Here is a 27,792-nt window from a genome sequence, read left to right as displayed (position 1 = left end):
ATGAATGACAGTATGTCTCTCACCCTGATATAAAGTGCCTGGTTCCTGCTGTAAAAGAGGATCAAATAGGTGACTAGAGAACAGGAAAGAGTGCCATTTGACAAGTTCTTGTGGATAGGGGATGAAAAACAAAAACCAAAAGCTAAAGATATGACATTAGATCTTTGTTGAAAATTTTAAATAGCAGCAAGGTAAACTTTAATTGAAGAGCAAATAAGACCTCTATCACCTATAATGGGTAGGCTAGATTTAACTATCCATCCGTCCACAACTCCTTTGCCCATTTTGCACATGGGGTCGGGGTGTCACTTCAACAATGACAATCTAGAGCCAAAGTTCACACCGCTGTGTGGCTAGCCCTGCCATAAATCCTTGAACATTAACATTTTTGAATTAACCATGCAGATTTGCATAAGGAGTGGAGATCTGGATGGGGGTTTCTGAAGTAATGTGACAACAAGGCCCTGAAGGGCTGAGACAGAGAGATTTTTCCACTAGATGAGCCCTGAGCAAGGGTAACCATATTTGTTTAGGACTAAATCATGTTTTGAGAATAACTTTGGTCAGCCAGTTGGCTGAATGAACCATGGAATCAGGGGAAACTGGAAAAATATCAAAATGGAGACCTTGGAGGCCACTTCTATATGAGTGCATCTTTGGGGCAGTCCCCTGGTTGGCAAATGAGGGGGAAAAAGTGGCTGCATTTAGTGTAAAAATGTGATTTCCAAAAAGAAAGCAGTTTGGAGAAATGGCCCATTCCTATATCATCATCATTCCTTAACAAAAGCAGTAAGAAGTTCCTCATCTTGCCATGGCCAAATCATCTATGAGGATGGCGACTGCTCCTTGAGGTACAGAGTCCTAAAATGTCTTGGAGAGTGAGAAGGACTGTCTTCATCTCCAGAATGTTAATGTGCAGGCTGGTCTCCATCTGTGACAATCCACCATGAGCCATCTAGCCCTGAAAATGCCATCCCTATTCTAAAGCAGAGGCATCCATGATGACAACCACTAGGTGGGCTAAGGAGAAAATGTAATTCTTTCTAGTAAAACTAGATTTCTGTAACCACCACTGCAGATGCTCCTCACAACCTTAGGATACCGTGACTTAATGGGACATTGGGTCTTGTAACTGTAAACACTGTACATTTAAGAGTCCACAAAAGAATCCTCATGTGAAATCATGCAAAGGGTTCTATGGGGATGGAAGTTGTCATCACCTATGAGGCAGTGATAAACTGAGAATACACTACTGTCTGCACTAGTGACTGAACAATAGGAATCCTGTTCGTGACTAGTCTGGCCTTACAATACACTGAATCAAACTGCAGCCTATTGCAGTGAGTAACTCTTGAGGTTACAGGTAACCACTTTACTACATTTAAAATGATCTCTAGGACAGAACAGACTGACCAGTGACTCTTAAACAGCAACGATACTGTGTAAGGAGACAGCAGCAGACAAATGTTTTTTTTTAGGTGTAGAAACACTTTAAATTCTGCAGCCTCTAATTCACTGCAACCACAGATATTTCTCTAGTGAACACCCTAGAGGATGAAGTGAGGCCAACTAAATGAGCCCTGAAAGTACAGTAGTGTAACGTGAACTTAACATAACAGTAGATGCTCGAATGATAACTACTGCAGTAGCCTTAGCCATATGGGTTATATCTTGCCAAGTATATAGCAGCCAGTCTGCTTCCAAAGCTTCAGGGCACCTTCCACAAACCCAAAATGACAAGCGGCTTAAGCTGAGCTGACTAAAAGACAATTTGGGGTGTAAAGCCCTTAGCTATATGGGTAACTTACCATAGCTAACTATATTTGGGAGGGGGGAGGAGAAGAACTCAGGAGCCCCTGGGGAATGGTTCTAGCAAAGCTTAATTGAGACCTTGAGAAGGAATCAAGCTTATACTGCTTTGCAAAAGTATGTACAGAGAACCAAGTATAAACTTCTAGAATGCATCTAAAATCCAATGATTTCCAAAAAGCCATAGATGAAGCTAAGGCCCTGGTAAAATGGGCCTTGACCAAGCCTGGAATATATTTGTCATGGTGAGTGTAAAAATGGTAATAGCCTTAGACAACCATTTGGAAGTAGTCTCCTTTGACACAGGTTGTCCCTTCTTACATTCACAAGCAATGAACAATTGATCTGAAGATCTTAAAGATTTATTTCTGTCAAGATAGTCATCTAGGGACATCCAAGTTATGGAGTATCCTTTCTCCCTCATTTTTAAGTTCAGGAAAGAAAAGTGAAAGAGGGATAGTTTGGCTTAAAGTAAACTAGGATACCACATTAGGCATAAAAGAATTAGTTCTCAAAGAATCCTTGTTCCTATAGAAAATGAGGTCTGAATCACCATAAAAGCTTGCAACTCAGATACCCTTCTTCAGAAGTCATAGCAATCAGTAACTTCCATGTAAGACCCTGAAGGCAGCCAGTTTAGTTGATTCAAATGCAGCAAGTGTTACCTTCTCTAACACAACAGTAAGATCCCAAGGAGAGGCCACCAGCTTACTTGGGGGTCTCTTATGCAAAACCACTTTCAAGAACATTTTGACATGAGACCGCCTTGAAAGTGGAGGATCCATGGGTTAGCATGCTGAAATGGATAGTAAATGAACCTTGATAGAAGAATAGGAAAGGCCATAGGATAGTAACTCACACAAATATTGTAAAATCAGAGAACAACTAGCCCTGAATTGGTGCTGGTTATGTTGTTGACACCAACCAGAAAACCTTTCCATTTGCTAATGTATGATTTTCTAGTAGCAGGCTTTCTTGCCTCCATTAGTACCTGCTGCACATCCTCGGAAAATAGATGCCTAAAAGGAACTAAGACCATATCATCCAGGAAGCTAACTGAAGATGATTGATGCTGGCAGTGTATCAAACACCCATGTTCTTGTGTAAGTAGATCACTTCTTGAGGAAGCTTGTGGTAATTAGCTCTGGCCATTTCCATAACAAGGGAGAACCATGCTTGCCTGGGCTAGAAGTGACTCACCACAATGATCTTGGGGAATTCCTTCTGAATCCTCAGAAGTACCCTGAATATTAGTGGAAAAGATAGAAAGGCATGCAGGAATATTCCTGTACAAAGAAAAGAAAAGGCATCTGTCTTACAGGCCTTCTTGCATGGCGTCCTACAACAGAATTTTACCAGCTGATTGTTGAGAGGAGGCAAAGCGATCTACTTATACGTTCATAGGTTCATAGGTAAGTACTAGGCTATCTGCCCAAGGGCATTTATAAGCCTAGCCAGAGTGTGTTGGCTTTCGCCACCCCCTTAGATTAATTTCCTCTGCCTCTGACCAGCAGAGCCATTAGTTCCCTGCGCCTCTGTCCAGCAGATCCACTGCAGTAATCCCTGGGGTAAATTTTCTTTTTCCCATCCACCCGTCAAGGTTTTTTTTTGAAGAGTGCTAGTGAGGGGCTCTGCCTGATGTATATTGGAATCTTGTTCCAAAGCATGGGGAGTCTCTGGGACAGGAATTTATCCCTCCAGCATGTCCTATTTATCTTTGTGGTAAGGTTTATATCCCTAGAGCGTCTAGCTCTCAGGGATTTGTTTTTTTTAAGTGGAGCATATCCATCAATTCTGGGTTGGACATGGCCTTGCAAGTCAAGCAGAGATCACCACTGAGTAAGCCATATGCAACTGAGTACAGCTGGAGTTTCTTTAGTCGGGCTGCATAGGTCATCTGTTTGAGGCCGGTAATCCTCTTGGTGAGGTACTTTTGTGGTCTTTCCAGCTGTTGCAGGTGTCTTGTAAGGTACTTCCCAAATGGTGCGTTGCATTCTATAATGGGTCTAATAAGTGATGAGTAGAGAGGCACAATAACCTCCTTTGTTCTGGATGAGAACCCTTTTGATATTAGGTGGGCCACGTAGAAGCATTTTCTAACCACCTTGGCAATAAGATTATCAAAGGAGAGATTGCTATCTACTTGGGTCCCCAGATCCCTTATTATGTTTTCTGTATTTAGGGGACTACCACCTATGTGGTAGTTCGCGGGTACTTTGTTGTTTTCAAAGGGGATGACTATGCACTTTTTCGCATGCAGCTTGAGGCCATGATTTTGACACCAGGTATCCATCTCAGTGAGACCCTTCTGGAGGGTGTCTGTATCAGCCGGAGAATCAATTATGGCCGCTAGTTTGCAGTCGTCTGTGAACTTGGTCATCCAAAGTCCTCCTGCACTTGCCGGTACCTCTGAGAAGTATATACCGAACAGGAGGGGTCCTAGGACTGAGCCCTGGGGGATGCCACTTGTAACCGGTTTAGAGTCAGACCTAGAGCCTGCAACTCTCACTGTGTGGGTTCTGTCCGTGAGCCAATTTGCAACCCATCTCGTGACGTAGGGGTTAATGTTCAGGTTGGTGAGTTTGTCTATAATACCAGAATGGGGAATGGTATCGAAAGCCTTTGCAAGGTCTAGGTAGGCTGTGTGGACTTCCTTATCCTCATCTAATGCCTTGGTAACTGTCTCAAAGAAGTCCACCAGGTTTAGGAGGTATGATCTGCCCTTAACAAAGCCAAACTGGGTGGGGTCCAAAGTTTGGAGGTTCCCAATGTCTCTGTTAATGAGTTCCATGATGATGCGCTTCATAGCCTTGCAGACCAGACTAGTCAGGCTTATAGGACGATAGTTCTCGGGGTCCATTGTGGCGCCACCTTTGTGGAGAGGGATAACTGTTGCTGTACGCCACTCTGTGGGTACGTAGCCTGTAGAGAGGCTGAGTTTGAACAGTGTGTTTAGGTGAGGGGTTAGTTCATTTTGGAGTTCTTGTAAGACACAGCCTGGGACACCATCCGGTCCCATTGAGGCTGTGTTTTTGGCTTTGGATAGGGCTGTTTTAACCTGTGTGTCAGTGATTGCTGGGTCCTTACATTCTTCTGGTATGGTTATGGGCCCTTTAGGGGGTGAGAAGGGTGTGAAGTTTGCACTGAACCTGTCTGCCAGAATGTTGGCAATATCAGTCAGTTCAGTGTATTTTGTGCCATTCTGCACCAACTCAGAGCAGATCTGAGAGTTTCCACTTGGGTTCTTGACATAGCTAAAGAATGCTTTGTGGTTATCTTTGGAGTCCTTCGCAATTTTTCTTTCGAAGCTAGCCTTGGATAATTTAATAAGGGATCGTAGTTTCTTGCTGATACTGATCAGGGATGTCTTTCCTTCTAGCGATTTTGCTCTTATCTGTACTAGTTTCCTCCTTCTATTGTAGAGCCTGGTTATGGCAGGGGCCCACTAGACTGGTTTCCTTTTCTTGGAGGAGTGAGTCTTGGTTTTACTTGGGATAGCGCTATCCATGCATTCCTGCAGATGATCATAGAGTGCCTTTGTATAGGTTTCAGCAGCTTGGACAGCATTGTCCATTGGCGTGGGGGCTGTGAACCTTTCCACCTTGGTCTTAAGCAACGTGAAGTTTGCTTTTGAAAAGTTTTTCACGGTGGTTTCCTTGATTGGGGTTGGGGAGCGGAATGTGAATATCCAGAATGATTAGTCTATGGTCTGATCTAAGCAGCGAGGGGTTGATGTCAGGTGTGGAACACCGGTCACTCATGTTGGTGATGACCAGGTCCAATATGTTGTCACCTCTGGTGGGGGTGTTGACCAGTTGATCCAGGGTGTTCGAGTTTATAAATTCTAGGAAGCATTGGACAAGGGAGTTAGTACTTGAGTAGTTCTCCCAGTTACTGTTTGGGTAGTTGAAATCACCCAGTATTAGGGTGTTTGGTAGGACCTTCATATTTCCCAGTGTCTCCAGAAATGCAGAATGGGGGTCCTGGGTCATGGTGGGTGATCTGCAGCAAGCTACAATTTGGATTGCAGTTTTGCCCATTGTTAGTTGCACTTGGATTTTCTCTGATGCATCATGCTGCACCACTAAACTGGAGGTGTGAGTATCCTTGATGAATATGGATACACCCCCACTTTTTGTGTTTCGGTCCGGGTTCTGTGGCCAAAAGGTATGGTATGAGTTATAGCCTGGTAGTGCTGGGGTGCTCTCTGGAGACTTAAACCAGGTTTCTGTTACTGCACAGATATCGATGTTCTCCATACTGAGGAGTGCCTCGAGTGTGTGCACTTTGAGGTTTAGACTTCTGGCGTTGAGTAGCATTACCCTCAGTTTCTGGTTACTTGTGCTATTTATGGTGGTGGGTTTGTCTTTTCAGCCTTGCTTAAAAAAGGCACTATGGGGGCGGCAAGAACCTTTGCCAGTATTAGAAAGCCTAAGGGTGACAGGTGCAAGTCATCTCTTCCGAAGCAACGTGGCTTGTCGTGCATGTCATCTCAGGCAGACAAATACTGGATCCCCTTTGAATGACACCAGAAACTTAGCCAATTGTTGAAGTTGATAATTTTTTCTTTATACTATGGCATCATTCTTGGTGAGGGTAGGATGCTACTTAGGGTCAGGGTCATACCTGCCTGGGCTACATGATCAGAGAGCTCTTCCATGTCTCTTTTCATGTAGTCCAGGGAGGTACGTCTCAGGTCATTCACACCAACATGTACAATGACAGAGTCGTATTTGTACTTATTCGGGACTGACCTGAGTGCTTGTGTTATGTGGCGGATCCTGGCACCTGACAGGCAGCTAACTGTAACCTTCTCCTTGTCCAGCCTAGTTAGTGGGACATCAGTGTGCCTGACTATAGAGTCACCTATCACTAGTGTGTTGGGTATGTTATTTTGCCTTAAGGCTGTGACTGTGTGGCACACTGATTATGTGAAGTATGTGTTTCATGGTTGGTGATGGGTTGTGGAGGTTGCTTGGATGTTTGCTTTGGAGGTCTCTGTTGCTTTTGCAGATTTTTATTTAGGGCCTTCAAGTATGTTTTCGTGTATTTGTGTGTGTTATTTGCCTGTGTTGGTTTGTTAGGTCTATGTGAGACTGGTGGTGTGTTGCAAGTATTAACCTTCTCCTCTTGACAGTCAGTTACAGTCTGGGGTTGAGAGAGCTTTGCTTCCAGTCTGGCTGTATAATTGCATCTCTCGCATATATTAGTGTTTGGTGGTAGGAGATGGTTGTCTGTGTACATGAGGCAGTTGTAACATTGCCTCAAAATGCCCAGATTCACCAGTTGGACTAGACAGTACACCGGAAACTGCCCTTTGGACATGCCTGAATTGGTAGAGTGAGCTATTTTTCTGATTGTCTGGTGTGGACGAATAGAGAGCCTTGTCCTTCTGGACAGTATAAGGGGGGCTAGTGCTAGAGATATTTAGTGCTTGTTATGAGTTTTAAGCAAGTGCTGGGCTGTGAAATGAATGGTTTGAGTGCTAAGGTTGAAGGTTTGTCTAGTTCCAAGGGAAAAACTGAAGAGTAGACTTTGTGGAGTCGGGAATAGTTTAACCCTAGCTAACCGGCGCTGCCCAGCACGCAAAACCACGCAAATGCATTTTTTATATCAGAAAGATTAAAGAGATAGAAATTAGCCCAAAATGGCCAATAAAACTATAGTTTCTGGGAAGAAACCTCTCCTCCAAGGGCAGGTAGGCTGTTCATCGCTCCCCACTCTCACTGGTGAACAAAGAAACTTCCTTTTTGCCCAAGTAAGGTATGGACAAACACAGAAGTTTAAACACAGTCCAGGTATCAGCGGGTATCTAAAACTGGACTTTTCTAGCTTAGTAAGGTGGGAAAATAGCATTTTTTTTTCAAGAAAACAGTAGAAACAAATGCAAAACACTTTTATAGTGCAGTAATGGCTGTCGCACTTGAGTGGGAAGCCAGTAACAGTTAAACATACAATTTACAACAAAAAACAAATTTTAAAGTGCAGGCACAAATAAATGCAATTTCAGTGTAAATGAGCATTCTGAGAAGCAATAAATGCCAGAAAATGAGCATTTAGGCAGAAATAGCAATTATCATCAAGAAAAAACAAAAAAAAAAATTGTACTTAAACACTTCAAAGTCTTTCCTTTTGTCTCTCTGGCGTTGTATGTCTGGGCAGGATCTGCTGAGCTTATACAATCACAAAAAACATGCAAATGCAGTTTTTATATCAGAAAGATTAAAGAGATAGAAATTAGCCCAAAATGTCCAATAAAACTACAGTTTCTGGGCAGAAACCACTCCTCCAAGGGCAGGTAGGCTGTTCAGAGCTCCCTACTCTTACTGGTGAACAAAGAAACTTCCTTTTTGCCCAACTAAGGTATGGCCAAACAAAGAAACTTAAACACAGTCCAGGTATCAGCAGGTATCTGAAACTGGACTTTTCTAGCTTAGTAAGGTGGGAAAATAGCAAGATTTTTTTTGTTTTTTTGTTTTCTTTTTTCAAGAAAACAGTAGAAACAAATGCAAAAACACTTTTATAGTGCAACAATGGCTGTCACACTTGAGTGGGAAGCCAGTAACAGATAAAAATACAATTTACAACAAAAAATGAATTTTAAAGTGCAGGCACAAATAAATGCAATTCAGTAACTCCTCACAAATGGATTAAATCTTGGGAGACCCCTTCTTCTAGATTCCATTTATGAGGGTCTGCCCTGGTCCTGCTCAGCTTGTCTGCCATGCAATTTTGCTCTGACAGAATATAGGATGCATGCAGAGTGAGACTGTGCTGTGAATCTATATCCCAAACCAACATAGCTAGTCTGAAAAAGGGGTATGACCTGGTTCCCCTTCAATTGTTGATGTACTACATGACTATAATATTTTCTGTAACCACTTGTAGAGGTCCTGGGGACCAAATACGGTTAAAAGAGTTGAGCATCTTGATCAGGGCAAGCATCTCCTTGTATTTATGTCCTTGCATCTGTCCTTGGTGTCCCACACCCTCTGCACTTATATCCCTCCTGCAACTGTTCCCCAAGCAAAGTCTGAAGAGTCTGTGGTGACTGACTACTTTTGAACAGGAGGAGGGAAAAACTGAAACCTGGATTTAAGGATATCCATGGTCTACACCAAAAATATTCTGTTCTGACAATCCCCAATATTGGGATCTGAAAAGAAGTGTTGATGCTGGGAACAAAGAGATTTCAGACATCACTGTATCTTTCTCATGTAGAGTCTTGCCAGGGGTATCATGAGAATTATAGATGCCCTGAGACCCAAAATCCTGAGGTATTCTCTCTCAATGACTGAAGTCTGAGTGGTAAACTTTAGAAATAGATCTAAATAAAGATCTATTTTTTTCCTGTGGAAGAAAAGCTCCTTGAACTGAGATGTCCAGTTGACATTTCAGGAACACAATTCTGTGTGAGGCAGTCAAGAAAGAGTTTTGAATGTTCGCTTGGAATCCCAGCTTTTGCAAGAGATCTCTCACCCAAGAGACAGATTCTTGACATTTTGAAAAAGATTCTGCAAAGATAAGTAAGTCATCTAAATATGGAAAAATATGGACACCCTGTAGCCCGCAATGAGTCATAATTGGAGCTAGACACTGTGAACATTCTTGTTGCGCTGGATAGTCGAAAGGGTAAGGCAGACAACTGATAATCTAAACCAGATATACAAAACATTTAAGAAACACCTGAAGTCTGGATGAATAAGGATGTAATGATAAACATCTTTTAAGTCTAGTGTTACCAGGCAACTTGAAAGAGGAAGAAAAGGTAACAGGCTGTGAGTTGCAATCATTTTGAATTTGGGCACTATCACAAACAGGTTTAGGAAAGAAAGATCCAGAACTGGTCTCCAAGCATTTTCTGTTTTTGACACTAGTAACATCCTTGAATAAAACCCCTTCCCCACCTGGTAAGGAGGAAATAGTTATATCACCCCGTGAGACAGCATGTAATGAAGAACAGGTAGAAACAAAACAGTCTCATTTGCAGGATAAGGAATGACACCCCCCCACCGGAAAGGAATAATTTCCTCCCACTGCCACCTGTAACCCTGATGAATGCTATTAAGAGCTCACTTGTCTGAAAGCAATCTGTTTCCAAAGAGAAAAAAAAAAGAAGTTATGTACTTACCATAACATTCCATGTGAGTTGTTCATCTCACCTTCATTCTTTACTGATGGGTTCAGAGCCGATCCCTCGGCTCCGATAAAGCCAACTGCAAAGCTCAAGGTCTTCAAATAGCTTGAGGCCAAGTCCATATCCCATGATACACCTGGAATTACCTCAGATCTTGTTTGCTGTGTATAATAATACCATATGTCATTCTTTCATTTCCAAGAGAAAGGTATAGAAGGATTGAGTAACCAGGATGGATCCAGTATCTCAGTCATCTAACAGCCCAGGTGGGGGTAGGAGGGACATAAGAATGAAGGTGGGATGAACAACTCACATGGAACATTATGGTAAGTACATAGCTTCTTTATGTGAAGTTGTTCAGTCTCGCCGTTCATTCTTTACTGATGGGTAGCGTCCCAAGCACCATCAACCTCGGGTGGCTCACGGGAGTATATTTCTCAGGACCGTGGATCCAAAGGAGGCCCTGTCCCTGGAGGCCTTGTCAACTTTGTAATGAGTGATAAAAGTATGAGGTTATGACCAAGTGGCTGCTGCAAAGATGTTATCAGTGGGAAGTCTGGCAGAAAAAGCAGATGATGTAGAAACTGCTCTGGTTGAGTGAGCTTTAATTTTATGTTGCAAAGGCATATTGACAGCTGAATAGGCAAAGGTGATACAATCAGATAACCATTTAGACAAGAGTTGTTTTAGCCACTGGTCTACCCTTCCTGGAGTCTAAAATTGAAACAAAAAGCTGGTCTGTTTTTCTGAAATCTTTTGTTCTATCCAAATAAAATCTGAGCTGCCTGTGAACATCGGTTTGTGCAGCATATACTCTAAATTGTTGGAATGGTTGGGGAAAAAGACTGGCAAATCAATAATTTGGTTAAGATTGGTTTCAGTGCAAACTTTGTGCAAAAATGAGGGGTTTGTTCTAAGTGAGACTCTGTCAGCATGGAATATCAAATAGGGAGGCTTGATGGATAAAGCCTGAAGCTCTGACACTCTGCTGGCAGATGTAATAGCTACCAGAAAGACGGTCTTCCATGACAAAAATATGAGGTCAGAAGAGGAAGCTGGTTCAAATGGCGGAAGAATTATCCAGGAAAGCATAAAATTTAGATTCTGTGGAGAATAGGGAGATTTCATAGGTGGCTTTGAGAAAAGCTTTGGATAACTTGTGAGACATGATATTCAACCTTTCAAATCCAAGATGAAAATTAGAAATAGCAGCCAATTGAACAAAAACTGTTGCTGCTGCAGCTCCTTTGTTAAAAATCATAGTCAAGAACTCTAAAATGGAGGCCATAGGGGCTTGGTAAGCATCAATATTATTTTTAGAGGCCCATATAGAACATTTTTTCCATTTGCTAAGATTTAGCTTCCTAGTAGAAGATTTATGAGAAGATAAAAGGATCTGTTTTGTCTCATTAGAAAGGATATGGAACCTGGCTATGATGAGAATTGGAGCAGCCAAGCTGTCAGCTTCATGGACTGCAGAGAGGGATGAAGATCCCCCAATGAGTGCTTCAGAAGGTATGGAATTGGGTCCAGAACCCAAGGGTCCTCCAAAAGATGAAGTCGAAGGAAGGGGAACCAAATCTGACAATGCCAATGAGGGGCTATTAGAATGATGGACCTTTCCATGGTTTTTGCTTTCTGTAGAACCTTGGGTATCAACGGAATTGGTGGAAATGCATAGAAGAGACCCGGAGGCCAATCGTGTACGAGTGCATCCCTTGGGGCTTCTCCCAGAGGGGGAATCAGGGCAAAGTAGCTTCTGAATTTTGTGTTCATGTGACTGGCAAAAAAGTCGCAGCAAGGCTGGCCCCACCTGTGGAATATCCTGTCCGCTATTTCTTTCTTGAGGGACCACTCATGGGGCAACAAGATTGCCCTGCTCAGCTTGTCTGCTATCACACTGGATTTCCCCGGGATGTGCATTGCCAACAGAAAGCAATGGATGGAAACAGCCCACTGCCAAACTCTGAGAGCCTCACGACAAAGGGGGTAAGACCTGGTTCCTCCTTGTTTGTTCAAATACAAGGCCATCGACCTGTTGTCTGTCTGAATTGCAATCGTACCCAGAGGAAGAGAGCCCTGAAAGTACTGCACCAGCAAAAGTACTGCTCTCATCTCCAGGACATTGGTATGCAGATGTGTCTCTTGATCAGTCCATGTGCCTTGGGCAGTCTTTCCCTGAAAATGCCCACCCCCCACCCTATCAGGGAAATGTCCATGGTCACTGTGGCCACTGTAGGGAGTAGCACAAATGGTCATCCTATCATGACATGAAGTGAGGTCAACCACCACTGAAGGTCCTTTTGGCAAGAATTTGTGATCATTATAGTGTGAGTCTTGCGGGGCACTTGGTAAAACCATTGAGTAAACAGCAGCCATTGAAGTATCCGCATGTGCATACAAGCTAATGGAATAGCCAAAATTGCTGCTGTCATCATGCCTAATAATTTCAGAACTTCTGATGCTGGTACTCTGTCTTTTGATATCAGAACACTGATATGCTGATGAAGAAGAAAGACTCTTTCTATTGGAAGCCTTAGTGTGGTGGTGGTGGTGTCCAACTCTGCCCCGATAAAAACGATATGCTGCAATGGCGACAAGACAGATTTTTCTGAGTTGATTGTAATGCCCAGTTGATTGAGTACTTTGAGGGGTTGATGAATGAAGAGAAATATGTGGGAAAGAAGGTCAGATGATGTGGGGATAGTGACTCATGAAGTGCAACGGATTAGCAAGGAGGAAGTAAGGATAGCTAAAGGATGAAGAATGGAAAGGCTGTTGGTCCAGATGACATACCTGTGGAAGCATGGAGGTGTTTAGGTGAAATCGCAGTGTAATTTTTAACCAGATTGTCTAATGAAATTTTGGAAAGTGACAGGATGCCTGAGGAATGGAGAAAAAGTGCTTTCGTACTGATTTTTAAGAATAAGAGTGATGTGCAGAGCTGTAGTAACTACAGAGGGATTAAATTGATCAGTCACAGCATGAAGTTATGGGAAAGAGTAGTGGAAGCTAGGTTAAGAAGGGACGTGATGATTAGTGATCAGCAATATGGTTTCATGCCGGGAAAGAGCAGTACAGATGCGATGTTTGCTCTGAGAGTGTTGATGGAGATGTACAGAGAAGGTCAGAAGGAGTTGCATTGTATTTTTGTAGACTTAGAGAAAGCATATGACTGGGTGCCTAGAGAGGAGTTGTGGTATTGTATGAGGAAGTCGGGAGTGGCAGGGAAGTATGTAAGAGTGGTGCAGGATATGTACGAGGGTAGTGTGACAGTGGTGAGATCTGCGGTGGGAGTGACGGATGCGTTTAAGGTGGAGGTGGGATTACATTGGGTCTATATTAGAACACCGAACATTCAAAATGTTGAGTGTTCTAACATTGACCAGTTTTCAGTGAATGCTGAAAATATCGAAGAAACAGAAAACCAAATTTTTTCCCAGGGAAAGAATTTGGTTGTCCATTTTTGTTGCTTTGGTATTTTCAGCGCTCCGGTGGAAAGTTATGGGTCGGGTTCAAGTAAGTGTGCTATTGTGTGGATGTGAGGGTTAGGGCGGGTTAGGTGAGTTAGGGTTAGGGTGCAGGTCAGGTAAGTGTGCGATTGTGTGGACATGAGGGTTAGGGTGGGGTAGGTGAGTTAGGGTTAGGGCGTGGGTGAGGTGACTGTGCAATAGTGACGGACCTTAGGGTTAGGGTTTGGGTTAAGGTAAGTGGATAGTTAGTGGTGTATGTATAGTTTAGTGTAGGATTAGATGTAAGAGTTCAGGTGTATGTGTGTGGATTGCTGTTTGTTTGGTGTGCTTGTGTTGTGTGTATGTGTTTTGGAACAGCAAATTTTTTCCCTAGGAAAAAAGTCACTGTTCCGAATGTTTGATGTTTTGAATTTTCGATTGATAGGGTTCGATATTAGAACACTCGACATTTTGAATGTTCGGTGTTCTAATATAGTCCCGATTACATCAAGGATCAGATCTGAGCCCTTTCTTATTTGCAATGGTGATGGACAGGTTGACAGACAAGATTAGACAGGAGTCCCCATGGACTATGATGTTTGCAGATGACATTGTGATCTGTAGTGAGAGTAGGGAACAGGTGGAGGAGACCCTGGAGACATGGAGATATGCTCTAATTAGAAGAGGAATGAAGGTCAGCAGGACTAAGACAGAATATATGTGTGTGAATGAGAGGGAGGATAGAGGAATGGTGAGGATGCAAGGAGTAGAGGTGGCGAAGGTGGATGAGTTTAAATACTTGGGATCAATAGTTCAGAGTAATGGTGAGTGTGGAAGAGAGGTGAAGAAGAGAGTACAGGCAGGATGGAGTGGGTGGAGAACAGTGTCAGGAGTGATTTGTGACAGACGAGTACCAGTAAGAGTGAAAGAGAAGGTCTACAAGAGGGTAATGAGACCAGCTATGTTATATGGGTTGGAGACAGTGGCATTGACAAAAAGGCAGGAGTTAGAGCTGGATATGGCAGAGTTAAAGATGTTAAGATTTGCACTGGGTGTGACGAGGGTGGACAGGATTAGGAATAAGTATATTAGAGGGTCAGCCCAGGTTGGAAGTTTGGAGACAAAGCCAGAGAGGCAAGATTACATTGGTTTGGACATGTGCTGAAGAGAGATGCTGAGTAGATGGGGAAAAAGATGCTAAGGATGAAGCTACCAGGTAACAGGAAAAGAGGAAGGCCTAAGATAAGGTTTATGGATGTGGTGAGAGAGGACATGCAGGTGGTTGATGTGACAGAGCAAGATGCAAAGGACAGGAAGAAATGGAAACAGATGATCCACTGTGGCGACCCCTAATGGGAACAGCCAAAAGATGATGATGAGATGGGAAGGGATATAAAGAAGGTAAACACACCAAAATGCTATAAGAGCTTTATAAACTATTCTAAACTACCTTAAAACTATCTAACTAGCAAACAATTTTTAAGTAAGTAATAAAAAAACAGTTTTATTGGCCCAAGCTAATGCAGAAACTCAGATCTATTTCAGCAGCAAACTATGGTGCATTATGGGATAGGGATTTGGCCTTGAGCTATTTGAAGACCTTGAGCTTTGCAATTGGCCGTATCGAAGCCGAGGGATCAGCTCCGAACCCATCAGTAAAGAATGAACGGCGAGATTGAACAACTTCACATTGAAGAGTTAGACATTCTGGGAAAAAGGGTCCAGGGTGGATGGGGGGGGGGGGTCACATGGTCTCTCGAATAGTCATTGAGACTTCTTTTTGTAACTTCCTTGCCACTTCTTCTTAAACATCTGTTTATCCAAATTCTGTTGAGACTCTTATTCTTTTTTTGCCAAAACAGGATGAGGAAAAAGAAAATCCCTTCGACATTTTGCAAAAGGAGGGCTGAAAAAAATCTTAGAGATTCCCTGGATCAGTGTACCTTTCATCACACTTTTTGATGACCTCTGCAGAAAAGGGGCCAAACACTAAATTTCTATCCAAGGGAGAATTTAAAATCTTATTTTTTTACATAATCTGGAAGGTTCTGAGAATGCAGCTAAGCAAACCACCTTAAAATACTATCAGTGGACATAACCCTGGTAGAAATATCAACAAAGTCATACACATTGCCAACAATGAGTAGTGACCTGTGCAACAGAAGAAAAAGAAATTATATACTTACCATAACATTTCATCTGTGTTGTCCATTTTCATTCTTCCTCAACCATTGGGTTAAGATCCAGTCCTCGTATCCAACTCAGCCAACACTATAGCTTGTGGCTAACTGAAACTCTCAAACTTCTCCCTACCCATAATGCACCAACCTCTAACATACCTCAGATCTTGTTTGCTAACTGATATAAATAGTAACTATATGAATAGTGTTCCTAACAAAGGAAAACAATATCTGGAGCTCCACAGAAGACACAGTGGTGTCTTAATAGCATCTCATTCTTCCAGAAGTCTAAGATGACAAAGGTTGAGGGTTGGTGGGTGGGAAGTTGAGGAAGAATGAAAATGGACAATACAGATGGAATATTATGGTAAGTATGCAACTTCTTTATCTGATGTCAATTTTCATTCATTACTCAACCACAGGGACAGAGTTCCCAGCTACCTTATATCTTGAGAGGACTCTAAGGAAGGATATTCCTGAGCAGAGTTGAACCAAAGGCAACTCTTCCCCTCGAGACCAGATAGAATTTGTAATGAGTAATAAAAGTATGAGGATTAGCACAAGTAGCAGCTGCACATACATCATCCATGGAATGGTTGGCTAAAAATACTGAAAAGGTCACCATAGATCTTGTAGACTGAGTTTTTACAGTTTTGTTAATGGAATGCCTGATTTAGGCTATGCAGTTCGTAATCCATCTTGCCAATGTAACATTTGTGACAAACTTGCCCAATCTGTTATCTGAAAAAGATATAAATAATTGATCAGATTTTCTAATGTCTTTTGTTCTGTGTAAGTAGAAATGTAGCTGTCTATGAGCGTCTAGAAAATGCAACATGTATTCACCTTTGTTTTCAAATTTGGGGAAGAAAACAAACAAGTTGATAGATTGATTGATACTGAATTCTAACACCACCTTAGGAAGGAAGGAAGGGTTGGCTCTTAATGTCACACTATCTTTATGGAAAGTCAAGTAAGGAGGTTTAGAGGATAATGCTTGGAGCTCCAAAATTCTCATGGAAGAGGTATAGCCACTAGAAATAAGGTCTTCCAAGTCAAAAATTTTAGATCACATTTTGCTGATGATTCAAATGGGAAATGGGTTAAGGCCTGCAGAACAAGGCTTAAATCCCGGATCTTTATAAGGTGGTTTAAGTAAAATAGTACCTCTTAAAAAGTCCTTGCATATCTTAGCAGAAGCTAAATAGGTATTGTCAATTCTTATATGAAAGTTAGGGATTGCTGCTAATTGAAATTTAATGGTAGAGGAGCTAGCTCCCTCATTAAAATGACTGCCAATAATTCTAGTACATTTTGTGGAGGGGCTGAAAAGGAATCAATACTTTTTTGATATGCCCAACAAATAAACTTCTTCCTCTTCCTCTTGTTTTCTAGTGGAGGCTTTATGGGAAGATAAAAGTATATGATGGACAGGGGATGACAGCACAGATTGTTTGGCTACTAGAGGAAGTGGAGAAACCATGCTGTCATCTTTAGGTTTGAGATATCCAAGTGAACCATACCTGTCGGGTGAGATAGTAGGTCTGGAATTGGATCCAGAATCCAAGATGAGTAAATTAAATGAGACCAAAAGAACAGGAACCATTGTCAAGGCCAATAACGTGCAATGAGGATGACTTTGCTCTTCAATCTTGCAGCTTTCTGCATTAATTTGGGAATGAATGGGGTTGGTGGATAAGCATAGTGAAGACCAGAGGTCCAATCATGGATCAGAGCATCCCTCAGTGATTCCCCTGGAGGGGGAATTAGGGCAAAGAAGTTGCTGCATTTGTTGTTTAGGGGAGACGCAAAAAGATTGCAGCAAGGCTGACTCCATTAATGGAAAATTACCTTCATCACTTTTTAGTTGAGAGACCACTCGAGAGGGAGAAGAATAGGATCTAATTAGAACATCGAAGTTTCAAAACTTCGAATGCTCTAATATCGAACCCTATGCAGCGAAAGCTGAAAATATCAAAGCAACAGAAAACCAAATTTGTTTCCTAGGGAAAGAATTCAATTGTCTGTTTCTGTTGCTTCAGTATTTTCAGTGCTGTGGTGGAAAGTTACGGGTCAGGTTCAGGTAAGTGTGTGATTGAGTGTGGGTTAGAGTAGTTAGGGTTAGGGTGCGGGTTAGGTATGTGTGCAATTATGTGGATGTGAGGGTTTGGGTGGGTTAGGTGAGTTAGGGTTAGGGCACTGGTCAGGTAAGTGTGCGATTGTGTGGACGTGAGGGTTAGGGCGGGGTAGGTGAGTTAGGGTTATGGAGCGGATGAGGTGAGTGTGTGATAGTGACGGACCTTAGGGTTAGGGTTTGGGTTAAGGTAAGTGGATAGTTAGTGGTGTGTGCATAGTTTAGTGTAGGGTTAGGTGTAAGATTTTAGGTGTATGTTTGTGGATTGCTGTCTGTTTGGTGTGCTTATGTTGTGTGTATGTGTTTTGGAACAGCAAATTTTTTCTCTAGGAAAAAAATCTCTGTTCTGTATGTTCGATGTTTTCATCTTTCGCTGAATAGGGTTCGATATTAGAACATTCAAAGTTTTGAAACTTCGATGTTCTAATATAGACCCAGAAGAATAGACCTGCTCAATTTGTCCCCAGAATGTGATTTGCTATAAGAAAGCAATTGGATGAGATCATCCATTGCCACAATCTGAGAGCTTCTCAACACAGGGGATAAAATCCGATTCCTCCTTGTTTGTTGATGTACCACACTGCCGGCATATTGTCTGTTTGTATCGCAATTGTTCCAAGAGGCAGATCATCCTGAAAGGCTTCCAGTGCTAAAAGCACTAGTGTCATCTCCAAAACATTTATATGCAAATTGGCCTCTTCGGGGGACCAAGTGCCTAGGACTGTTTTTCCCAGGAAGTACCCTATCCACCCAATCTGGGATACATCCATGGTCGCTATGGCTTTGGGTTGAGGGAGAATGAACGGATGGCTTTATAAAAGTTGACCTGACCTTATCCACCACCAAAGGTATTTTTTGCATGTCTGAGTGATCCTTATTTGACCTAACATCCTTTGATAAAGACTTGACCCATTGGGATGATAGCATCCACTGAAGAATCCTCATATGATTTCTTGCCAGGAAAGCAAGAATTATGGCTGCTGACATTGACCCCAAGGCTTGAAGAATTAATATAGCTGAAAGTCTTGTGTTGTGAATAATTGTTGTGACTTTTAATCTCAAAGTCTGAGTTCTGTTTAGGGGAAGTGAGGCTGTTCCTGATATTGTATTGAGATGCGCTCCTATAAAATCCAGTGTTTGTGATGGAAGTAACTGAGACTTGTAGTTTATTATGATTCTCAGGAGGGAGCAAGTTTGGAGTACTTTGTCTCTTGCTATTATTAGTAGATGCCTGGTCACAGCAGTAATGCGCCAGTTGTCTAAATATGGAAACACCTGGAATCCCTGCAGTTTCAAGTGAGCTGCTACTACTGCCATGCATCAGGTGAACACCCTAGGGTTTATGGTGAGACCAAAGGGTAGGACTCTGAACTGGTAATGACTGACTCTCACCCAGAAGTGTAGGAACCTTCTGGAGTGCCTGTTCATTTTTATGTGATAGGATGCATCTTGAAAATCTGAGCACATACAATAGTCCTTGCCTAGAAATGGCAGTATGGACTGAACTATGACCATCCGAAACTTTGAGTGCTGAACTGATTTGTTCAAGTTGTTGTAATCTAAAATTGGTCTCCAATACCCTGTTTTCTTTGGCACTAAAAATAATCTTGAGTAAGTTCCAGATCCTTTCTGATCTGGTGGGACTTCTTGAATGACTGTTTTTTGTAGCAGCGTTTGTATCTCTGTCACTATTTCTTTCCTTTGATTGGGTGGAACATCAGGAAAATTTTGAGAGGATGGTAGTGGAAGGGAAAATGGAATTATATAACCTCTGGAAATAATTCTCTGCACCCAAGTATCTTTTGTGATATCTAGCCAGGCTCTCTGGTACAGAAATAAATGACCCCCAACTTCCTCCAGAGGAGGACAATAAGGCTTCCTTTCAGGAGTGCTGATAGGGTCTGTCAGATAACATGTCTCTTGACCCTTGGTTTTGCAGGCCACCTATGCCACATGGGCAGTGTCCTCCATTAGTGTTCCTCCCTCTGCCTCAGGGGGAACCTTCTCCTCATGGCTCTTGGAAAGGACCCTAAGATTTTTTGAACCTCATCTTTCATCCCCCACACTGGTTCCTAGAAAAGACCCTTTGGGGGGGTTGAAAAATGTACTCTCACAGCAGCCAGGGTCTCTCCATCCTTCTTTCACCTACAAAGCATGCCTTTCACTTTGGGGCCAAACAGAGAGATCTGTCAAAGGGAGCATTGATGAAAGTAGACTTGAAAGGCTCCACAAAATCACACAGGTGCATCCAGGCATGTCTCCTTATTGAGATGCCTGAACCCACCACCTTTGAGATACCCTCAGCTGAATGAGAGATAAGCCTTATGGACAGATGTGAGATGGACTGAAGGGTTGCCAACTGCGAGGCTACTGAAGCTTGGTTCTCTACAGTAGTGGTCTGTGAAAAAGCATTTGACAGTTCATTTATTAAATCTCTTTGTAACCTTGTAAAATGTGCCAGATAGTTCAGTGATCTAACAGCAAATGTCACTGAAGTATAGACATGATCCCCAAACCTGTACAAAACCCTGGGCTCTATTAGGGGGGATGGACAGTGGGCCTTTGTTCTGCAAGTTCCTTTTTCGTAGCCACCACTATGACCGTGGCTCCCTTACTCCAGTGTTCCCTTCCTGATGGAGGTGCCAGAATTCAGTCTGGTCTCTTGGAGATGGGTTCAACTGCATCAGGTTTCATCCACACCCACTGAGAGATAAAATCAATGAGCTTATCAATGGGTGGAGTCACCCAGGAGGTAGATGGGCCAGATCCAAATGTCTCCAGAAACACTGATTCCTCTGGAGAAAGATGTTGGGAGGATCAACCATCCTATTGCTAGAGAATCTCCAGAATATCTCCAAATGAGATGTCGTTGGGTGGTGATCTGGGGGATCCTTCCCCTTTGTCAAAATCTGTGTCTTCCATGATAGATTCCTAAGGGGAATCTAAGTGTCTCCTTTTGCACTTTCTCTTCCTGGGTACTTCCTCGGTGGAATGTTCTGTGGAAGTATCAGAAAATAGGGTAATGCCCTGCTGAATAATCTGTAGGGTCTGGATTGACTGTCCCAGTGCAGTAGGATGTCGAGGCTCTTGGTGAAAAAACACATGGGACATAGAAGGTAGATCTGGGGGGGAAGAAATCCTCTGTCCTACCGAAGCAGAGGCCACTACTTTGAAGGCAGATCTTTCCTGGGAGAAGGAAGCTGATGAAACTGAGAAGCCATGCTTCTGTTCAACCAGCTCCATCTGACCCAAAGGCAACCCACCTGAGGCACAGGCTGGAGCTGAGCTGTCCAGGGCCGAAGTTCTGAGGAGCAGAGATGGCTCCAAAAACTTCAGAGTTGACTCCAACACCTTGGATCTGAGAGAGATGCTACAGCTCCAAGAGCCACTCGGCTCTGAACTTGTCAGAGCTAGTACACTCAGAGAAATCTTTGAATTAGAGGACACCAGTACTCTCAAATCCAAACTAAATGGTCTCACCAAACTTGGATACAAGGACTCTGAAACAAAGTGTCGGATCAGAGAAGGAGCCATTACTTGAGGGCTAGAACTAGCTAAGGTTTCCTGACCTGAAGGGGTAAGAGCCGGGAGTGCCCCCATCTGAATTTGCACTGAGTGAAAATTCCTCATCATTCTATTCATGTCAGCTTCCATGAGACTCCTGGAAGAATAAGATGAAGCAATGGATGGTGACTTAGACTGTCATGTCTGGAGGAAGGCAGACAGAAGTCTTGAAGGAACTGGGTCAATAAAATGCAAATAATGGACCTGAGGTAGAATCTTCAGAGCCGAAGAACCTTGATCTATAGATGCTTTAGGCAAGGCAGAAGACATCTTGGATCCGGAAGACTTTGGATTTGGTCTAGATTTTTTTGAAGGAGGCTCCGAAGATGATGGGGTGGAATAATCCAACTTCTATGGGGACTTTTTAGGAGCATCCTTGGAAGACAGTTTATGGCCACATTTCTTACATTTTTACAGCCTTTCACTGACATTCTGGCAATTGTGAAAATATAAGATGATACTATATCTTTATTATTTTTGTTATTTTTTTTTTATTAGGGTAAGGGAGAAAGGAATAAAAAGGGAAAGTGAGTACCAACAATGGTATAAAGAAATACACAAATGCGTAAGAAGGTTAGAATAAAAAATAAGAATACCAACGATGGTAATTAGACTACACTAGAATATGTATATAGGTATATAAAAATTCAGAAAAAGAAAGATTTTAATAATAATCCACTTATCTTAATCCAAATAGCCCAAGAGTAAAGCTGACCATGTCTAACCACAAAGATGACAAACAAGATCTGAGGTATGTTAGGGGTTGGTGCATTGTGGGTAGGGAGAAGCTCAAGAGTTTTAGTTGGCCACGAGCTATAGTATCAGCCGAGTTGGATCCAAAGATCAGATGTGAACCCAATGGTTGAGGAATGAATAAAAATTGACAGTATCAGATCTTATTTAAAGTAGGTTTATCTTCGCAAGAAGAAACTGCAGATAAAGCATTCCTCATACTTTCACAACATGTCAAAACAAACTTCAACATATAATTTTGACAATTTAAAATTCTAAAAATCAAAGTTACAGAAGTATATGCTTTCCCCCCCATGCATATCAATAATTTTCCCATCCTTATTAGAAAGGATAGGACTGGAATTAACTAAGTGCTTAGCAGCAGTGGAGTCAACTAAGGCTATAGCTGCTGGGTCAAGTTTGGGAATAGTATATAAAAATATAAAAGATTGAGAACTTTATACATTCTATCTGCCTTTTTAATAACAGCAGGTTGACTATCATGAAAAATGCAGCCAGTAGGACACACATCCTCTAAGCAGGCAAGACAGGAGGAATCATACCTCTCAACCTCTTAATACCAAAAATCTGGATAAAGCCTTAAATAATGGGGGGGGGGCAAAGGCTCAAATATATGAACATATTTTAAATATTGCTCTTAGAAAGTTTATAGAATAACAGGATTTGTGTTAGCATCCATCTTCTGAAGGATATGAAGGCTAAAACTCATATTTATGTCATTATTTAGTAACTTCAATCCTCATTGAGTTGCCAGAAGATCACAGGTTTTCTGAGAAACAGATCAAAAATATGAGACAAAAATCTGGACATTCTGTGAAAATCTGGACAGCTAAGAGGTATGGAGGAATTGGTGTAGGTTCTGGAAAATTATTCTGTAACAACTCATAGTATTTTCAGAGGGAATGAGAAACCTCAATGTTCTCCCACTGAAAACAGTAGCACATTCTAGCAATAGTCTCAAAGAAAGAGAAAACCCTGTGGGGAGAATCAGAAAATTAGCTCTCCACTGAGTCTAAATCAGAAATCTGAGGAAAAACCCTGAATCTGTCCCTGCATCTTCCTATTCATTCACATTCAGAATCTTGACTCTCTTCAAGAAAAGAGGCTTCCCTCTTTCTTTTATTAGAAACTACTCTATAAGTAAGATCAGTAGCCAGAATTAAACCCTGAGCCAGTCCCAGTAAACTACTCCTATCCAAAGAAATTTGAGGAGGAGTAGATACTTGCTTGGCTTTCTGCTTCTTTTTGACAGGAAAATGGAGACAACTATATTACTATTGGCAGCTGCTGCTTTCCCCAGGGATGGGCACAGCATTCTGAGAAACCTTTCTTGTTCCTTCTCCTATGACTGACAAGAGTGGCTCTTCCTTGCCCATTGAGGAAACTGCAAAGGATATGGCTAACACCTGGTCCATAGTGGCTGTTGGTGCTAAGCCAGAGGGTACTGTGATAAAAGATGAGTGATCTGAGGTACAACAAATGGCCACAGCAGAGTCACCCACCTGCAGCTGAGGCAAATTGTTAGCCTACTACAGTGGCAAAGGCTGTCTGCTTAACCTTTTCTTTTGTGGTTGTAAGAAGGAAAAACAGTAGGACTAACAATCTGTTCCATGGTGAAGCCAAAAATGGTGCTTCTTTCCCAATGAAGGCAATCAACAAATGTCGGTAAAACTAACAGTCCACAAAAGTTACTTTTTTGACAGAAAGAAAAACATTAAAAATCACTTTCAAATACTTTGGCAGACTCACAATGGAAAAATAAACACATTTTCTCCACAGAAAATACATTACCAGATAGTTTACACTACTTTTCAACTGACAGAAAAAAACAAGTGCTCCATTTAAAAGTATGTTATAGTCTTGAGACAGTCCATTAAAACACAATGTTCCTAGCTTTAAAATATCTTTCCTGAAGAGGAAGGTACTAAACCATCAGTAAATATAAGAAAATGTAAGTTTTTTCCCCAAAGGGAATTTATCTGCCCAGCAAAGGAAGGCACGAGCAGACAGTCAATCCTGGAAAGCATAACAGTAGTGTACTATTCAGTGGAGGGAAAGCTCTGCAGGGCTTCTTGCCCAAACTTGTGTTTTAGTCATCTCAGCCTGAGTGGTCTGACAGGTTGGGTGCACGGATGGTGCCTTGAAGCTTGGGAAGCTGGCCGGCTGTTGTATCATTGGCAGGATATAACCCATATAACTAAAGCTACTGTAGCAGTGATCAATATGAAGAACATCTGTAATGACTGGCCACCTACACAGAAGTGCAGATATTGCATGGGCTCCCTGGCAATGTCCATGAGCAAATTGGAATCTTGCAGGTCCAAGTAACACATCCAGACTTATTCTGATACACACAAAAATGGATTACATCAGAACCAGTCAAAAATAATTTGATTTAGACTGCTCAAGTTGAGAATTTATCTGAGGTTCTTTGACAATTTAGGTAGCAAAAAGAACATGAAATAACAATTCTGCTTTTTCTATTCTGGAGCAGCCTTCTGGATGTCTTATTTTTTTTAGGTTTAAGATCTCTCTTTTGGCCATGGATGTGGAAAGGGGCAGGATTCCAGAGAAAATTAGGAATGGGTGTCAGGGAGGGGCATGAAATGGGATCTTATATTTTCGGAATAGGTTCCAGTTCTCCCACAACTCTGAAATGGATTAACTGGGTAACTAGAAAATGAATGATTGAATAAACCCTCATAATCACTTAGACCATTTATTTCCTATCATCAGGGAAAGGTCGACTGAGACTAACCATCACATAGATGGCCACCAAGGATGGGGCAAGGGCTTTTGCTGCTAAACCCTATCCCCTCATGCTCACCTGGCAAGGCAGTGGGGAAGGGACATGCACTGGGCTGGAAACAAAGGTCATCCCCACACTTCCACAAGAGGTTTTCCCTCCAAACAGCCCTGAATCTCCTTCTGAATCACTTAGCAGGTTAACAAAAGGTAATTATTATTAGGGTGAGTTTGACATAATGTTTAAAGTTTTCACTGCATAGACACAAGGCACATGGTGTGATTCTGACCACAGGTTATTAGCTAGACTTAAAATGGTCTATGAGAATATTTAATAGTGGTTAGAGGCTGATATAATGGTTATGGTGTTTACTTCACAGACACAAGGTACAGGGTTTGATTTCTCACATCTGAAAGGGAAATTAGCTGAGCTTAAAATGTCCCACAAGGGCAGCTAGCCTAGTATTTACTTATGAACCTATTTAGTAGGTATACTTTAAGAGTAACCTTGACCAATGGATGGGAAATCAGAAATTCACCCCTGGTCTGACCCCCATCTTTCTGATAAAAACAGGCAGGCAGTAATGCCCAAACTAAACCCCGCCATAACCTCTAGAAAATTCTTAACTAACATACCCCCTCCTAATAAATGTTCATGATACATAGGGACACAATTGGGTTGGATTGCACAGCTAGGATTATAAAAACCCTAATGGTCATTAGCCTAGTATACAGGTATGAACCAACGATTTACAGGATTTTCAAATGAGAACAATTGCAAAGACAGAAAATGGTCATACATTCAAATACAAACCTATTCAGATAAGGCAGCCCTGTTATGATGTTTAATACAAAAAAGCAAACCCTTTAAAATTAAAGAAATCCTACTGGAGTCTCTAGATGCTATAGTACTCAATGTGAAGCCTGTCTTCATAGTACAGAGGATGGAGCCTTGACTGTGACCCAGACATCCAAGATTTGATTAGTGGCTCTGGCAATGGAGGAGCCAGGCATGGACATGGCCTGCTTACCTCTCCCAGGAGGTGGGGAAGATGGCAGTGCAATCTTCATGGTTGAGACTGGGGAATCCACCACTCATGCTTCAAGGGAAAGGGTGGGGGCAACCATGCAGAAGTGTGGGGGCAACATTCACTGCAGCATATTATACACCCTCTCCTTGGTGCTTCACTGGTTGTATGCAGGGGATAGTGTAGCATACAAACATCCCAAACCAGCCATGAAGGCTGTCTAAATGATCCACCCTTCCAAATGACCACTGCCCTGGTGATGAGGAATGAATAGGCTAATTAGCTAGGGAGGGGCTGATGACTGGCAGACAGCAAGGACAGTTAGAGGAAAAGAATAATCATCAATGTGGAGTACTAAATAAAACGTGTTGAGGGAGGTCACAAGTGTTAATCAGGTGACTCATTAGGGTTTAATTATAACAGAATAATATAGCATTTATAGTAGGTATTAGAGAGAGTCAAAAGGGGACATGATCAGAAAATATGTACCCAGTTAATATCGCAGCTACACTCTGTTTTATTTTATCAAAAAGACAGTACTATTTTTATTTTTATGTATGATAAATTAGTACTTTTCAAGTATTAAGCATAATTCAATTACTTAAAATTAAGGTCATAAAATTGGCTGCTATGACTCAACTGGCTGAAGTTCAAGTTTTACTACAAGAATTTAGACAAAATTCTTATAAACAAAAAACATGTCCCACTACTGACTTATTCAGTAAAGTGAAAAAAAGAGGTGTTATCAATATGAGTAGGTTGGTGAATCTCTGATAAGCTATACCAGGAAATACAGTGCAATATGTCTATTATACAGTTGTATTCCTCTACACTCTGTTCTTCTAAAATCATTGCCCAAACTACATCCATGTTTTGGCTTTGGTCCAGTAGCTTCTACTATCTCAAGGTATGGAATATGGAGCATTTTTATACATGTCGAGTATATACATGTATAATGCTAAGACAGATATGAAGCATGTCCACAACAGAATTTGCTTCATCTTCAGGTCATATCAAATTGACTGCACAGCATCACAATTCACTGCTAATAGGGAGTTTGCCCTTTTCCTCATTGCTGTGTAATTACAAGGTAGTATTTTTAGAGATGTGGGGCCTTCTTGCAAAAACATTGCTGAAGTATGTCTTTGCTGTCTTATATGCAATTGCTGATTACAACACAGTGCGGAAAGATGCTGTGTAGTGAACTGGTATCACATCTGGGCCTAGATAATGAACTGAGTTCATAACAAGACAGGATAGGATCATACTGCACCAGCATATTTAAGCAGATAAACCAGGTACAGTAAACTCTCAGTTAGCTGGCACCCATGGGGATTGGTAGATGGATAACTGTAGTCTCTGGTTGCTTGAGAGTTACTATTAAAAATAAGCCTGACTAATACTGTACCCTATACTATTTGTTTGGTTTGACTTGTGCTTAGGTTCAAGAGACAGGGAATTTATTCCTGTCTTCCTTTTTAAAACTCTAAAAATTCAAGGTATGTTTCTGCAGGGGGGGGAACAGAAAGTACGACACATGAAAATTATACTGTATTTCTTCTATTGTTTTTTGCCGATTGCTTGAGTTCCGGTTAACTGAGAGTTTACTGTATATAGACAACAAATCTGAGAATATAGACATCAATATAATCATTAAAATTATTAAACTGAAAATAATTAAACTGAAATTTTTAGGGACTCACAACTGTAGCTTTTAAAATCCACTAATGATGCATAAAAACATATATAATTAATGTTATACACATACCGAAAAAGGGCTTTAAGGTTCTCTGGAAGTTCTGCTCTTCCTGCATATCCTGGATTAAGGGTTATAAAAATACCTACAGTAGGTTTCAGATCAATTATTTCTCCTAGAAAGTAGAAGCTGCAAAAATATATATATAAATTGTTAGCTTTATGATAAACTATTCACGAATTATGCACAATTTAAAAATAAGGGGTGTTACTGCTTTCCTTACAGCTCTTGCAC

General features: G+C 41.7%; 1 protein-coding gene across 1 annotated transcript in view; it reads right to left on the bottom strand.

Moving 5' to 3' along the window:
* The window catches only part of LOC122805262 (dynein axonemal heavy chain 11-like), a 4,596,980-nt gene that overhangs the window by 2,983,569 nt on the left and 1,585,619 nt on the right, over window positions 1-27,792 (bottom strand). The window contains exon 32 of the mRNA XM_044075350.1: window positions 27,571-27,687. Within this exon, the coding sequence (XP_043931285.1) occupies window positions 27,571-27,687 (117 nt within the window). The remainder of the gene's footprint in view (window positions 1-27,570; window positions 27,688-27,792) is intronic.

The sequence above is a fragment of the Protopterus annectens genome, chromosome 6.part1, assembly GCF_019279795.1.
Source record: "Protopterus annectens isolate FY-2018-M chromosome 6.part1, PAN1.0, whole genome shotgun sequence".
In the NCBI taxonomy this organism is placed as follows: Eukaryota; Metazoa; Chordata; order Ceratodontiformes; family Protopteridae; genus Protopterus; species Protopterus annectens.
The sequence above is the reverse complement of the archived record's forward strand: the minus strand, read 5'-3'. Positions and strand labels throughout refer to the sequence as shown.